Source organism: Myiozetetes cayanensis, unplaced genomic scaffold, assembly GCF_022539395.1.
Source record: "Myiozetetes cayanensis isolate MyiCay16 unplaced genomic scaffold, myiCay2020 scf4, whole genome shotgun sequence".
NCBI classification, from domain to species: domain Eukaryota; kingdom Metazoa; phylum Chordata; class Aves; order Passeriformes; family Tyrannidae; genus Myiozetetes; species Myiozetetes cayanensis.
In genome coordinates this window covers 14,215,236-14,229,876 of record NW_026087631.1, presented here as the reverse complement: position 1 = coordinate 14,229,876, position 14,641 = coordinate 14,215,236, and the positions used below count along the sequence as shown (strand labels likewise).

The following is a 14,641-nucleotide window of genomic DNA, read 5'->3' as shown; positions in this document are numbered from 1 at the left end:
TATAGAAAGCTAGGTGGTAGTCTCTCGAAAAGGATTTTTGACTTCTAGAGACCAGTTGCATGTTACTATTCATTTCAGCCATCATTCTTCAAATATTTTGAGACTAAACTTAGGCCTATGACATCTTCTGAGCTTGTCAGTGTCAGTTAAACATTGAAAATTTCAAGGTTTGACAGTGTTTTTCAAAGTTATAAATCTAAATATATTATGGCTTTGAAAAAAGAGCCAAACAAAAGCTGAATTGGCTTGTCTTGGGTTGTGATTACCTTGAAGATTATAGAGTATCTATTTGTTTCAGGCTTTACCTGTGCTCTGCAGAAAGAAATTCTGTACCAAGGAAAGTTATTCCTTTCTGAAAACTGGATTTGCTTCCATTCCAAAGTTTTTGGTAAAGACACTAAGGTTAGTAAAATCTTTATGTACAGAACAGTTGCTATTCTTAACAACTTGTTCATTGCCAGAAGTTCAGATTATTATGCAAGACTAGAATATTAATATTTCTATGTTTTTTAAATACAATCACTATTTAGAAGTGATGCCCAAAATTCACTCTAGAACTGGAGCAGTATTATCATTATTAGAGGTTGAGTGTCTCTTGCTTTAGGACTTTCTGTCTGGAAAAAAAAAAAAAAAACAAAACACACACACCAAAAAAACCAGATGAAAGGAGAGAATCTGAAAAGCAGCAGTGAGGGCACTGCAAAACCTGTGTAGCAGAAACTGCAAAAATGTCTGTTTTGGGATAAGTATGAAAAAGAGGAGGAGGGGGAATAATGAAGGCTGAGAAGTATTGAAAGGACTCCGATTTGGGGAACTGGGGAGAAGGATCATGCATATTTTAAGGCAGTTAAAGAGGAGGAACTAAAACTGGCTTCTGACTTGAGTAGCAAAGCTCTTTGAAGCATTCTTCTATCACTCTCATTCTGCATAAATAGAGAACAGGGAAAGAAAAACAAGTTTACAAGGTTCTTACCTGTGAGCCTAGTATGCAGAGCAGAAATGAGATGTGAACAGTTGGGAAGATTATAATTTAGTCCTTCTTTGTGACCCACCTAAGGCTTGGTCCCACTGTGGTGAATGATATGCATATAGACAAAAATAAAGACTTTGCAAAAAGATTTGTGTTCTGGCTCAGTTGATTTGGAGCTTTTGGAGTGATTTTGTTTACAGAAACTGCTTTTTCTTGGCTTTTATTGCAAAAGAGCTCAGTTCACTTCAAGGATTTCTTTGGCTTCTTTCTTTCATGTACATTCCTAAACAAAGTTCCTGGATAGATCCAGTGAATTGGATGTTGAAGCCAGTTTAGGGGTTGAGATTATCTTATTTCTCTTCTGTCAACCATATTGATAGTATAAATCTGTCTTTGAAAGGCTTTTAAAAAGGTGGAATAATTTTAAAGAATGCTTAAAATTATTAAGGGCACATTGTCCATTAAAATTGAAGCTGTTGTACTAGCAATCTTCTATTCACGATGAACAAACATAACTAATTCCAACTACAGAATAGCTTTCTAAATTAAAGCTAAGCTAAATGTTTACAAAATATGGTAGAACTCTACTGAGTAGAAAAACATGGAAAAAAAGGTGCAGAATGATAGTGATGTAGTACTAGGAAATTATCTTTGTCAACAGGGTTTCAAATGCAGGAACATACATATACATATCTATGTATATGATGAAATGTGAAAACATTTTACAAGATAGGATAGAACAGACAGTATTTGTAAATGTGACAGTAGTAAGATTCCAAATTATTCAGTTCTGGTCTTGTTTTCAGAAAACAGTGTGGGAAAAATTAAGAGTGAAGGGGATAGTCGTTATCATTTACTTACAGCTTTGTCCAGTTTTTAGGAATACCATCGACAAAAAAGCAGGAAAATAATGAATAGAATGAAAAATAATGTAGTGGGAGAGAGAGGAGGAAGTCAAGCTTGACAGGAAGAAGAAAATTCTTAACAGTTAGATACACTGACAAAGTCTCCAAGATGCAAAGCCTCTATTGCTTAGAACTTGTAAAACAATTTAAGCGTAATGATAAAGTGTTTTATTGCGAGAAACAGCAGATCTACATGGTCTAATTATTTTTTACATGAATTCTACCTGCAGAATTTTTTTATTGAAAGCTTTGGCACAGGGAACAACTATGCAAATCAGGAATTTTGAATACACAGTGAAGACAATTGTGCATGTTCAAAAATAAGAGATTACTTTGGCAGGATTGAATAGGTTTTGACAGACATTACTTTCTTTCTAAGTAGCACTTATTTGGCTGTATGTTGGCCTTGAGTCTTTCTTGAATTTAAACATTATCTCACATTTTTAAATTGCTTTCCAAGTTGCCTGCAGGTTAATCTTGTATTCTGAAATAATTATTATTCGAGATATAAATAAAGTAGTGATAAAGCAGTGGTTTTACCATTTCAGTCTAATACATCAAGCAATAAGCAAATGCTTAATCCCACTGAAGTACACTTTAGTCCTGATTACAGTAATACTATCCATCAAAATAGCGTGCAGTATCATCTCTGATTCAAAGCTCTTTGAGGTGAACTCTGAACTGAAATAGAAGACTTGTAAGCTGCTTTTTTTGGACCTTGTAGCAGGATTTCTGTTCAAACAGTATTTGGCAGTCTTGTAACCAGCCTGTTGTACAATAATGTATTTTTTATTACTGGAACAATTTTTCGTTTCATGATTTTGTGTTACTGTTCTGAACAAAAGTTAAAAAGAAACTGTGCACAGAGTAACTTCATTCCCTTCTAGTGACATATTTTTAATTCAGTGCTGTGATTGCTCTGAACAATCTGTGGAGACTTTTAACCTTGTTTCCAAATTTCTCAGGTAGTTGTGACAGTCTGTGCCAAAGAAATTTTTAACAGGATCTGTATCTTAGTCATGTGTATCCAGGATTATTATATTTGCCTACCTCTCTAAGCCTCTAAGCTTTTCAACTGAGCATCAAATCAGATATTTGGTCCTTGAAGTGAAATCCTCTGAAACATAGCAGATGTTAATTAAGCTAATGGGGTTGGATGTAAACACAAAGCAGGAGGGAAGATTGAGAACTTTGCAATGTAAATGTAGTCAAGCCTGGTTGGCACACACAGGAATCAGTTTAAGTCAGAGGGTGTGTGGGTATTGGATCTTTCAATATTGCTGAAGGACAAGCTGTTTACTCATCTACTTGTTGCAGATCTGCAACAGGTGAAAAGACTTCTGTGTTCATTCTTCAACAAGCTTCTTTTGTCTGATGCATTCTGCAATGTTTGGTTTCAAAACAAAGAAGCCTGGATATAAGACTGGTTTGTTCTGCAGATCTACAATGAACTAAGCCTATAGTCTTGCAAGAACCATAAGGGATCAGGAGAAGAAGACACAAAGAGAGGCCTAGATTAGCATTTTATAATAGGAGAAGTAGTTAAGAAATAGTGATAATCTGAAACCATACCTAATCCTTATGAAACAACAGTAATCAGGGATGTAGTGGAGAAATCTCTAAGTGAGAAGTGTTGAGGGTCTGCTTATCACAGTTGGTAGGCTGGCCCCTTGCAAAAGACTGTGCTGCAGATTTGTGTGCACGTGTTGGGATTTGAACACTGCTGCGATCTTGTTTCAGATTAGCATACCCGTGCTGTCAGTGACACTGCTGAAGAAAACCAAAACTGCCCTTCTTGTGCCAAATGCCCTGATCATAGCAACAGTCACAGACAGGGTAAGTTCTGGTAGAGGGCAATGGTATTGCACCCTATCTGCTTTCTGTTTCTTTTTTTTTTTTACTTTTTCTTTCTCCCTACGTACAAGCAGTAATATGAAGGCATCTGGAAAGCACCAAGTGGCCACTTAAACAGCTGTAGAAATTGGTCACATATGGATGTTTAGAGTCAGAACCCTGAGAGATCTGGTTTGCTGGGGAATGATTCTTAACTTCTTCTGCCTCCTCTCATTTGACAGGCAAGGACTGGCAGCTCTGACAGTCTTCTTTCGTTTACTTGTATCTCTTACCTAACCAGCCATACCTTAGACACACAAGAACTGGTTGCTTACAGTGATATTCAGGAATAGTAATTGCATCAGTCAGTAGGAAGTGTGATTAGCCTAAGAGCAGCTTTAGAACCAACCCACTTTCACTGCACAAATACTTTGTGGGTGCAGGAGACTGTACATTAAAAGCAAGTTGTGGATTTGGGATTTTGTTTGTTTGGGGTTTTTTAAGGTGTAGGTAAAACATAGCATGGAAAGTGTTTTTAAAAGAAGGAACAAATCTGGATTATGCTCTGGTTCCTGCAGCAGAACACAGTAACTTTTGTGTGCCTGTCATGTATTTGTGGTTAACCTCAAGTCATAGGTTTAGAAGAAGTGCAGATTTTTCCCACTGTACTAAAGTTCTTAAAAGTAGGTACTTGACCTGCAAAACCACTTGTCAGTTTTATTTAGCTAAATGGAATCTTGTAGTGCATACCTTTCCTCAAACAATTGTTGAACTTTTGTTTTTCAGTATATGTTTGTCTCCTTACTCTCCAGAGATACCACCTACAAGCTGTTAAAATCCATCTGTAGACATCTTGAGGTAAGTACTGGTGGAAGTGAAGGTGGTATGTAGCTTTGTGTTCTTTATTTCTCCCTTTCTGCTGTTAAATACCAGGTAGTTTCCAAGTGTGTTCCTGTTAACACTGCTTCTTTTTTTCAGGATACAAGCATGGGCAACAGTCCAAATCCCTCTTCTGCAGAAAACAGCTTCAGGGTTGATCGTCCTACAACCTTACCCCTGGTAAATGGTTTAGAAGTTTGTTCTTTTGTTGCATGCCATCTTTCCTTGCAAGTACTATTTATAAGCTCTTATGATAGGAAACTGAAGGAAATCATGACATCTACTTTTAAATTTCCATGATTTTTTTAACATTTAGAAAACACTTGGAGCAATTACCATAGGTGTCATTTGATCTGATCACGTGCAGTATATGTACATGCATGTGCTCTGGATTTATCCCAAGGTTTGTATGTTCTTCACATCTCTGTTTTGCAATCAGGTTTCACTGTACTCAGAATTGCTTCATCCTCTGCCATGAATAGTTTAAGTGTTTCTAGAAGCAGTCCTTCCTCTGTAAGCTTGTTCAGGCAAATGAAAGAACTGTGTAGCCACACATGATGACCAGAGTCTAAGCCTAGTAATGCCCACCCTGGACTCTCCAGTTTGTCTAACTTAGCAGTCTGACTTTTACACACAGACTCAATTTCTTTTCTTAAACAAAGGCAGGGGATGAGGCTTGAATTCTGGTGATCTTACAGATCTTATTTTTTGAACTTGATCTCATCATCTTCATACCAGAGAATATTCCTGGTTAAATAATCTTAAAGCTTTAGGTTTTGTTTCTAATTGTAGAGGGAGGTTGAAGGAAATTAGATTGCTTAGATTTAGAACATGACTGAGCCTTTTTGTGATTCTTTCTCCCAATCAGGATTTCAATGAAGATTATTCTGATCTGGATGGAATAGTACAGCAGCGAAGACAAGAGATGGAAGAGTCCAGCAGCACAGGCTCACAGACACCAGAGCTGGAATGCTTCCAAGGTGAGTGGGATCATGGAGCCACAAGAAAATTAGTATGGCTTAGCTCTCAGTTATGCTTCTGTAATCCCCTTCTGATGTAGAATCTACATTATGTGATTTTTGAGGTCTTCCTCAAGTCCCCAATACCTGCATTTTTGTTATTATATCCCTTTGCAATCCAGATTCAGGCAGTGGCTTGGTCATCAGCAGATCTGAATTGTCACTACTGCCTCCAGTTGCTTACCCATGCCAGCAGAGATATAATGTAGGAGCTGTTCCTGCTTTAAAAAACAAAAGAAAAATACTTAACACTGTTGTTTGCAATCTCCTATTGTCTCAAATTCTTCACCTAATTAGCAGTAATGCTGTGTGGAAACTCACTGCATCTAAGTTAAATGAGTACAGCAATACTTGTTTTATGTAGCCCATGCTGAATGTTACTTCATGAGTTGCCATCTTTCAAAGGATCTGGAAATATACATGCAACATGCATTATCCCTTTTCAATCCAGGTGCTTGTTTTTATTTTGCATTGATGCGGAATTCACATGTAAACTGTTTCAAGAATACAAAAACTGCTTTATATCCAAGTACAGAAATGCATCTTTTAAAATCCTCCTCTTTCCCTATTCCTTGACTAACTTAAACTTCCAGCAATTTTCTTTGACTTCATATTTCAACTTTATTAAAAATCTTACTTTTCACAGATTATCATGTCCTAGAAACACAGACTCACTTGAAAGTTTCCAAGACTGAGGCCAAGTCTGTTCGTTCAGATGCACATAATAAACGTGGATCTGATGGAAAAGCCAGAAACAGTCCTCGAAATGGTAAGGAATCAAAGGCAGACCTTCAGCTGGAGGTACTTGAGATAAGTTTGCATAGTTATGTCAGTTCACATAATTTGGAAGATCTCTGTCTTGGTTTTCCCTCTGTTTGTATTACCTGTTACATGCTTCAAAGCACTCTTTGTATGCAGTGGTCTGCTCCAATCAAAGTAACATTCTGTTTCTTTTCCTTGCAGGCCATTCTGAAACCTTCAGGTTCTTCCACAAAATGAAGTCCCAGAAGCTCTTATCTCTGAACCACGTACTTGTATTTTACGCAGTTGTGTAAGTTAGTAAATAATACCAAGATTGTCCAAATATTAGGATTTTCTTATGTTTACATAACTGATATAATCTAAGCTTCATCGGAATTGTGACCTTTATACTTTTCAGAAGTATATATATATATAAGGCTGGTGGGACTGGCCTTTTAAATGCAAGGGATCTTTTGATTCAGTAAATGTTAACAGTATTTAAGTACTTGCAAATTCATTTTATATGTCAATTAGAAAAGCCATACTCAAGGCTGAGACTCTCATAACTGTCTGAATGCCAGTGACTGTATTCCTGAAGTGTTTTTAAGAATACCTTTACTATTGAACATGTACAAGTAACCATTTAAGTGGCTTTTAACATTAAATTTGTTGGGTACCACTAAAGTTTCCTCAACTGATGTACTTTATTTTTCTCTTTTGCAGTGTTTGTATATTAATATTTTCTACCTTCTACATGAGATATAAAATCAGTGTCCTGGAGGAACGTCTTATGTCCATCACATCCTTTGATTCACATATTAAGGAGTAAGATACAGTCTGTAAAACACTCACCCTGGGTGTTTAAAATATTTTTCAAGTCTCTCTCATGTTCATCTATTTTCTTCAGAAACTACTATAACACTGTAGTGCCCATGTGATATTTTAGTGTTCTGTAGTTCTCTCATCTAGCCTAATCTCATCTTTTTGTTTCAGACTATTAGTAAAAATGTGATATATCATGGCATACTACTGTCTTGAGAATATTTCAGATAGCTGTAACTTCACTGTAATCTGCTGGAGTGAGCAGTTCCTTTCCAGAGCAGTAATTCTTGAAAATAGTGTAACTTCTGTCTTCAGTCTTGATGTAATTTGATTAGTGTAAAATAATATACTGCAGAACATACTGCATAATCTTTGGGCCAGTACATCTGTCTTGCTTGTGTATCATTTTCTAAAGCTTTGGGCTGCCTATATCCTCTTTAGAAACTGATATCCTGTCTTGCTAAAGTAAAAAAAAACCCACACCAGAAAACCAAACCAAAACCCAAACACACCAAGGGACAACAGTTCTTCGTGTATTTGAAGAGGAAATAGGGAAAGGAACCACTGTTCCATAAATAGTTCCTTCCTGTAGCTAATCCTGTCTATCATCTTCCCATGTGGTTAGTTTGTTTGTTTGTTCTGTTGTTGTTTTGTCTCCATGTTTCGTAGGTAGAAAATATGCAAACATTAAACGGAGAGGTAGCACAGAGGTATGTGTTTTCCACAGCAGTTTGCTGCCAGAAGTTGTCAGCTTCCTGCACCAGTCACAGGACAGAAGGCAGTTAACTGGATAATGCTGAGAATATTAATCAGTTTATTGAGCCTTGTATTTTGCATTAGCTCTTCTTCCCTTCTTATAATGGATTTTTTCCTGAGCTACTCTGAAGAACATGGCTTCAAATGTCATTTGTAAATTCAGTGCAAAACCTGCAGCTACAGGCAGCATGACTGGGAATGCTGGCAGCTGGAGGAGCACCTTATGAAAAAAAAGAGAGGGGAAAAAAAATTCAAGACACAGCTGACTCAGGCATGGTGGAACTGTCTGCAGGGTGTTTCAAACCTATGCCAAGCTCCTAAATAAGTGTGCCTTTTAATTCAGCTTTCTTTGATGAGCCATGCATGACAAAACATGTCACTTTGACATTTGCACTTGTGGTCATATCGAACAATGACTGCTTGTGGTCCAACTGCTCTCAGATGTCATCTTTGGAAAGCAGTAGGACTTGGGTTCATGTGTGAGAAGACAGAGCTGAGTTCTTCATAAAAAAGGAATGGGAAGGAAGCAGTTCTCTGTCTTAAAGGGCCCTGTATTTATATGTTACCAGCAATGCAAGGAGTGGGGTAAACTTTCCTCCCATAGTAGGTGACGTCAAAAGCTTTTTTCCCACTTCTGGCATATTTTTATTAGAAGAATGCTGTGTCCCTCTTCAGAAACTCAAGACAGTCCTGCTTCTGTGTTCTGATCCCGAAGAGTAAAAGATACAGAAAGGAAGATCTAATGTGCACTTCTACATTCTCAAAGGGGTGGGCTTTTTGATTTCCTCCAAGTCATAGGATGGGAAACTTACACACCTTTTCCGTGGAAATAGCATTAAAGTTTTACATCCAAACTTCTGGAGAATGAGACCACATAAAGAATGTAGTCAAGAAATTACTTAGTGCTTTCTTTCTGTTAATAAGTACAATTCACAATGTTACCACTGTATTTCCTTCTGTAGGTGTATTGCAGTTCTGTTTTCCTCTGGTTTTTAGTCTGTCACGCTTATTTTTCCATTCTGTTTGATAGAAATCCAGTTCACCAAGGTTTGGAGTCTCACCTGCAAATTAATGCTGATGCCTTTTGTGATGAGTTAACTGCCAATCTTGTGAAACTGGAAAAGGTAACATCCTATGATATAATGCAAATGCTGATAGACTAATCAGGTTCTTGCTATGTTTCTATCTGTTATTTTTAAAAGTCTCAAGTTACCTCCAGATTTGATACCAAAGGCTGACACATTTTCCTAGACAAAGGACTGGTTTTTGGACTACAAATTAACCCAAGTATAATATTGGTATGTGCAGAAGTTTTGCCTTGACCTCATGCTTATAACTAGGAATACTGTCCCTGAAGGGAACACTTCAGGAGTGATTATTGCATATAATGATCTCAGTTCTTATCTTAATACATCAGGGCTAAGGATTTTGAAGTTAACCTTTGTGGCTGTTTGATGAACTTTCCAGTTTGGGGCTTTTTTGTTTTTTTGATTAAGAAAAATGATGCTGACTTTTATATAACTGCAAAACTAAATGTTTTTGGTGACTTAACTTGGAAACTACACATAACAAGTGGGTGTGCACATCTTATTTCCACTTTGGGTGTTGTGGTGTGCTAACTTTGGCCAGCAGCCAGGCACCCATGCAGCTACTCTCACACTCCCCTTTCTTAGTGGGGCAGGGGGAGAAAATAGGAGGAGAAAGTTTGTGGGTCACAATAAAGGCAGAGAAACTGCTTCTTACCACTTACCATTGCTGTCAGAACATACTTGACTTGGGGGACATCAATTTGGGGGACATAGATTTGAGTATTGATAAACAGGGACAACCAATAGAACACCTATCCTTTTCCTTGTGCCAGGCTTAACTTCACAGCTCTGCTCCTGACTTCTAACCCACATGGGGCTGGTGGGGGATAACATTCAGTGCATAACTATTTTCCCTTTTCTTCTCCCTTCTTTACCCTTTTTCCCCTTGCTGCAGAGTGAGCTCCAAGGGCTCCAGTTCTCAGGAAATGCATGCTTTGACATGGATTCTCCATGGGCTACAGTGTGGACATCTCTGCCATGAAGCACCTTCTCCCCCACCTTCTTCTCAGAGCTTAGGATTTCTTTTGCTCTTTCCTATCCTCTTACTCTCCTCCTATCTCTGCATGGTGTTTTTTCACCTTTCTAAAATACTTTATCAGATACTCCACCACCATCATGGCTGTTTTGATGCAGTGGGTCCATTGGAGGCTGCTGAAATGGCTGTGTCCAGCACAGGGCAGCCCCTCATTCTTTCCCACAGCTGCTGCCCCTGGAGAGCTCATCCCACCCTACCCCCAAGCCCTGATAAATGGACCCAGTACAGGTGTATGAAATATTGTGTGTTGGGAGCACATGCAAGGGCCAAGAATTACAAAAGTACCAGTGGAACAAAACCAAAAGTTACTTGAATTCCTGTGTGCTTAAGTCACATGGGATATTTTTGCCTCTGTTACTAAAACTGAGTCTGTGCCAAGGTCTTTGAACACCTTTTTTTCCAAAACCAATTTCTCAAATAGCATAAAGCTAAAATTATATAATATCACCTATGTAGCACAGATTTTAGAAATACTGCCAAAAAGGAGTTTCTTCCCCACATCTTCACCCCCTTATCTGTGGAAATCTAGAGTAATGCTATCATTACCCCTCTCTATGCTCTGAATAATAACAGTGTGAGTACAAGGGGAAAATGCTTTCCAGATGGTTACCAAATAGAATCTTTAGCCAAATTAGGTAATTTAAGAGGTTACTGCTTTCTAGCTGTCTGGGACAGGCTGGCAAGATGGTTCATGGGAGGCCTTATTTCAGTGGGAAGACAGCCAGCCCTTTGCAGCAGGGCTAGGCACTTTCCCACTCCCTTATATAGTCTCTGCTTTGAGACACAATAATAGACAGCTGGATGGTTGGATCATTTAGCTGTTCCCACAGAAGTGACCCCCCTTAAGTCATGTGCTTTTTTCATTTGGTGTCTGCAGGATTGGACCCTTAAAAACTTACTTGACAGCTGTTCAAGACAGTGAAGTGTTCTGTATACAAGCTAAATCAGTATTGCCCATAGCTGTATAATGCCACATCCTGGCAATCCTCTAATCTAGATGAGCAGTGGTTAAAACAGAGTGTTTGACCCTACTCTTGTACTGCAAAACTGGTAGAAATCTGATAGCTTTTTGTTCTCTGAGCAGAGTTACTTTGGTTGCTTAACAGTTTCCTAGGCCTTAGTGAATAGGGGTGCAGCAGCAGAGGTGGTGCAAAAAGTTCCAGTGTAACTTGTCATCTCTCCCCTTGCTTCTTCTGTGAGTGCAGCACTGTAAACTGGAGCACAGAGATTATCTAGGTTGAAAACTAAAAATAACTTTGCAGTTAAAAGATGTTCAGTGCAAGAGTATGTTGCAATGATTTTTTCAGTGTGACCTTGTGATTTTTACAAGCTCTCCTTTATGCTTGGAGCCAAGGAGCTACCGTAGCTTACCAAAATTCTGTTAATTTGGCATTTAATTGTATTTATAAGGTTGTTGAAATGCACTGTGTGTATCAGAGGATAAAGCGTTAAGTGGGGGAGGGAAAATGTGTCCTAATATTACTCATTCCCTTACACTAACTTAGCTTGTTAAAAGGAAATTCATGTTTGTGTTGTAAGTCTTAAAAAATTAGGTATTTCTTACTGTTTCCGTTTCTGCAGAATGCCACAGAATGATATCAGTGTGCATCTGGGATAGAAATTATGAATTAGGGTTAAAAAGTGATATCCTTTGAACAGGAAGTAAAATGGCTCCTCAAATAAAAGCCTGAAAGTAGCTGTGACTAAACCTTCTGTAACCAGTGACAGTGAGTTACTAAAATACTGAGATATCAAGAACACGTGTGCCAGGGGATGTGACCCACTATATTCCCCCCTCTCTGCTTTTAAGGACAAGGAGATGAAAAGTGGAAAAATAGGCTGTGTAAAAATAGGTCTGTACAAATTATCATCGAGGATGCCACTGACTGGCATTGCCTTCAATGTAACTGAGGGAGGATGACCCACAATCAGTGGACTAAACCTGGCAAGCGAGACACATTTGCTAATGGTTAGAAAACCTTATTTTTGCTGTGCACACATCATAGAGGAAGCTGTTACAAAGCTATTTGAATTATTCACTTAAACCATAGAGCTGTGACTTGGAAGTTTGAGGCCTTTATCAGATTTTGATCAAGCTCAAATTAATTGGGTTTGTTGTCCCATTGCTTCAGGCTAGAATTTTATTTCTATCTTATTTTCTCGTACCTAATGAAGGAGAGAATCTGTAGGAGAAAATTGCAGGAGATACTCATAATATGAAAGCTAGGTATCGTGCTGGTTGATTGTATCTATGTGTTTCCTTTGATGATAGTGCAGGAAGCATTTAACAGGAATACCATTGGTATGAATAGGTGTGACACACAACATTCACACAGAGTGTATTGAAAAGCATGTCTTGATTTTATTTTTTATTTAAAATGCAGTAGAGCATTTCTTGTGTCCCACCTGTTTCCTTCTCTTTTTCTAAGATACAGAACAACTTACAGAAACTGCTTGAAGATGGTGAATGAAACATCAGTGTTCTCAGACTGCTTCAACCTTGTTCTTCCGTCTTGACAAACAGTTCCAAAGGAGCTCTGCTGGCCGGAGTTCAAGCTTCTTTATTTTCAGTCTCAGCCAAGCTTGAACTACTGTGAAGCTCATGTCATAATGCAAAAAGTCAGTTTATTCTTGAGCATATATCCATATGTTTTGAAAACATACATGGTTTGATCTACATGTATCTATGTGTTTTAAAAAATGGGGATTTTTTCTTTCTCTTTTGTGTGTGAATTAATGGACTTTATAGCGTACTTGATTCTAGACTTGCTTACACCAGTGTAAACCTGGTCCATATCCTTTTACCTCAGCATTTGCTTTATGCCTATTGTCATACAAATGTAAATGTGAAGAGTTTCAGTCATGACTCATGTGCTGAAGTGCTGTGTGAATGAGCAGGTATCTGTTTCAGCTTTGGTTATGGATTGGTGCTGTGCTCTTCATTTTTACTTCTTTGCGCCCTGACATCCCAAAGATCAGAAAACAGACGCCTCTGCAATTTGGGTGTGCAAAGTGATGAATGTTTGAGGTGTTGTCAGTTCTCAGGTGCTGTAAAAAGGCTCAATTCCACCTTCAGTGACATTGTATCACCACTGAGGGTAGGTCTATTTCTACTAAGCATTCAGTTTCTACTGGAGTAAAGCTTGAAATCTGTATGGACTTGCCAACTTAAAATCTGGTTGTTTATGAATGGCAGTATGGGTGTGACACACCTGCACAATTTAGAAAAGCTGCTTGGTTTTTTTTGTCCACTCATATGCTCTCTGTCCTTTATGTTAATCAGTGTGAAGACCCTCAGTCAGATTTCCTTGGAGTTGAATGGGGTTTTGGTTGGCTGAACAAGTGCAATTTGTACTCCAGTTACTCCACACTTGGTATGTGACTCCAGGGACTGGATATTTCCACATAATAGGGACTGGCAAATTAATGGTGCAGCAGTATAAACAATCAGTACCTGCTTTGTTTTATCACATACTATTTTTTTCAGAGTGCCTATGATGGGGATTTTTAGCTTTCTGCTTCACCATGCAGGCTCATTAGTTTTTAAAAAGCAATATTTAGGATAATAACAACTACTATCTGTAAAGTAACAGTATTGTTTGTAATATGCTATGCATTTTATAACCATTTCTGTGAAATGTACCTACTATGTTTAAATAAACTTTTTTAAAGCAAGCAACTCGACTGTAATTTGAAAGAACCCAATTCCATCCATCAGTTTTAGTCAAAGGTGATAATTATGAGGCTTATACTTCAGAGTACGAAGTTTGTGCAAAACCCAGCACGCAACAGAAAGGCTTAGGAACTGCATCCTCCTGCTGTCCTTGCTCTTACTCAGTTGTGCATGAGTTCTTCCCAGACCACAATAAGAACAATACAAGCAAATTTGGCCCCTGGAGTTTTGAGGAAATTTTAATAGCTTTCTCAGTGTCCTCAAGCTTCCTCCTTGAAGGATATTGGAAGAGTATTGGAATGCTTAGGCAGCTTAGGGAGCCCTGTGTGCTCTAATGGGGCTACCTGGCTCAAGATTCCACCAGAGCACAGCATAAAAGCAATCTGTGAGATTTGACTGTTCTCCTACTGAAGCCTCTGCCTTTGCTTCCTCAGCTCTCTTGACTTTACTGGAAAACTCAGTTTCACGAGAAAACTGTGGAAATAAGTTGGGGGTTTTTTTCCTTCTTTTTTCTATCCTTTTCCCTACTGTCTTCTACAGTTAAATGGCTTATGTAATGTTTTGGACTCTGACCTCACTCTCTACCTTCTCTATTTCCCTCCCTTGAATTCTGTACCAGTAGCAGAAGTCTGTAGCTCTGTTTGTGGTTGAAAAACTGATGCCACAAGTCACCTTTATCGAAGGAACTATAAGAAAACTTGATTATATCCAGCAGCTGAACTGAGTTAGCCAGTTACTCCATTACATTGGGAACTCTGTGCTTTGCTATAGCAGAACAAGGGGAGATATGATATTTGGCATGTGCCTATGTAAATCAGGCAGGCTAACCCCTTATCATTACCCATAAGTGAGCAAAATAATTACTGGAGTGAATGAGTAATCAGAGGTGGAGGTGTGCCCTTTAGCCTGTTGCAGCAGA

General features: G+C 38.3%; 1 protein-coding gene across 5 annotated transcripts in view; it reads left to right on the top strand.

The window, feature by feature from the left end:
- Positions 1-13,687, top strand: part of GRAMD2B (GRAM domain containing 2B) — a 43,120-nt gene extending 29,433 nt beyond the window's left edge. For 4 of the 5 annotated variants that reach the window (XM_050330210.1, XM_050330212.1, XM_050330213.1 and 1 more), the window contains exons 5-14: positions 299-402; positions 3,616-3,711; positions 4,495-4,566; positions 4,687-4,767; positions 5,456-5,567; positions 6,253-6,375; positions 6,570-6,657; positions 7,071-7,172; positions 8,956-9,049; positions 12,479-13,687. In XM_050330210.1, the coding sequence (XP_050186167.1) occupies positions 299-402; positions 3,616-3,711; positions 4,495-4,566; positions 4,687-4,767; positions 5,456-5,567; positions 6,253-6,375; positions 6,570-6,657; positions 7,071-7,172; positions 8,956-9,049; positions 12,479-12,520 (914 nt within the window). In that variant the 3' untranslated portion in view covers positions 12,521-13,687. The remainder of the gene's footprint in view (positions 1-298; positions 403-3,615; positions 3,712-4,494; positions 4,567-4,686; positions 4,768-5,455; positions 5,568-6,252; positions 6,376-6,569; positions 6,658-7,070; positions 7,173-8,955; positions 9,050-12,478) is intronic. The other variant, XM_050330211.1, reaches the window with a different exon arrangement.
- The last annotated feature ends 954 nt before the right edge of the window (positions 13,688-14,641 follow it).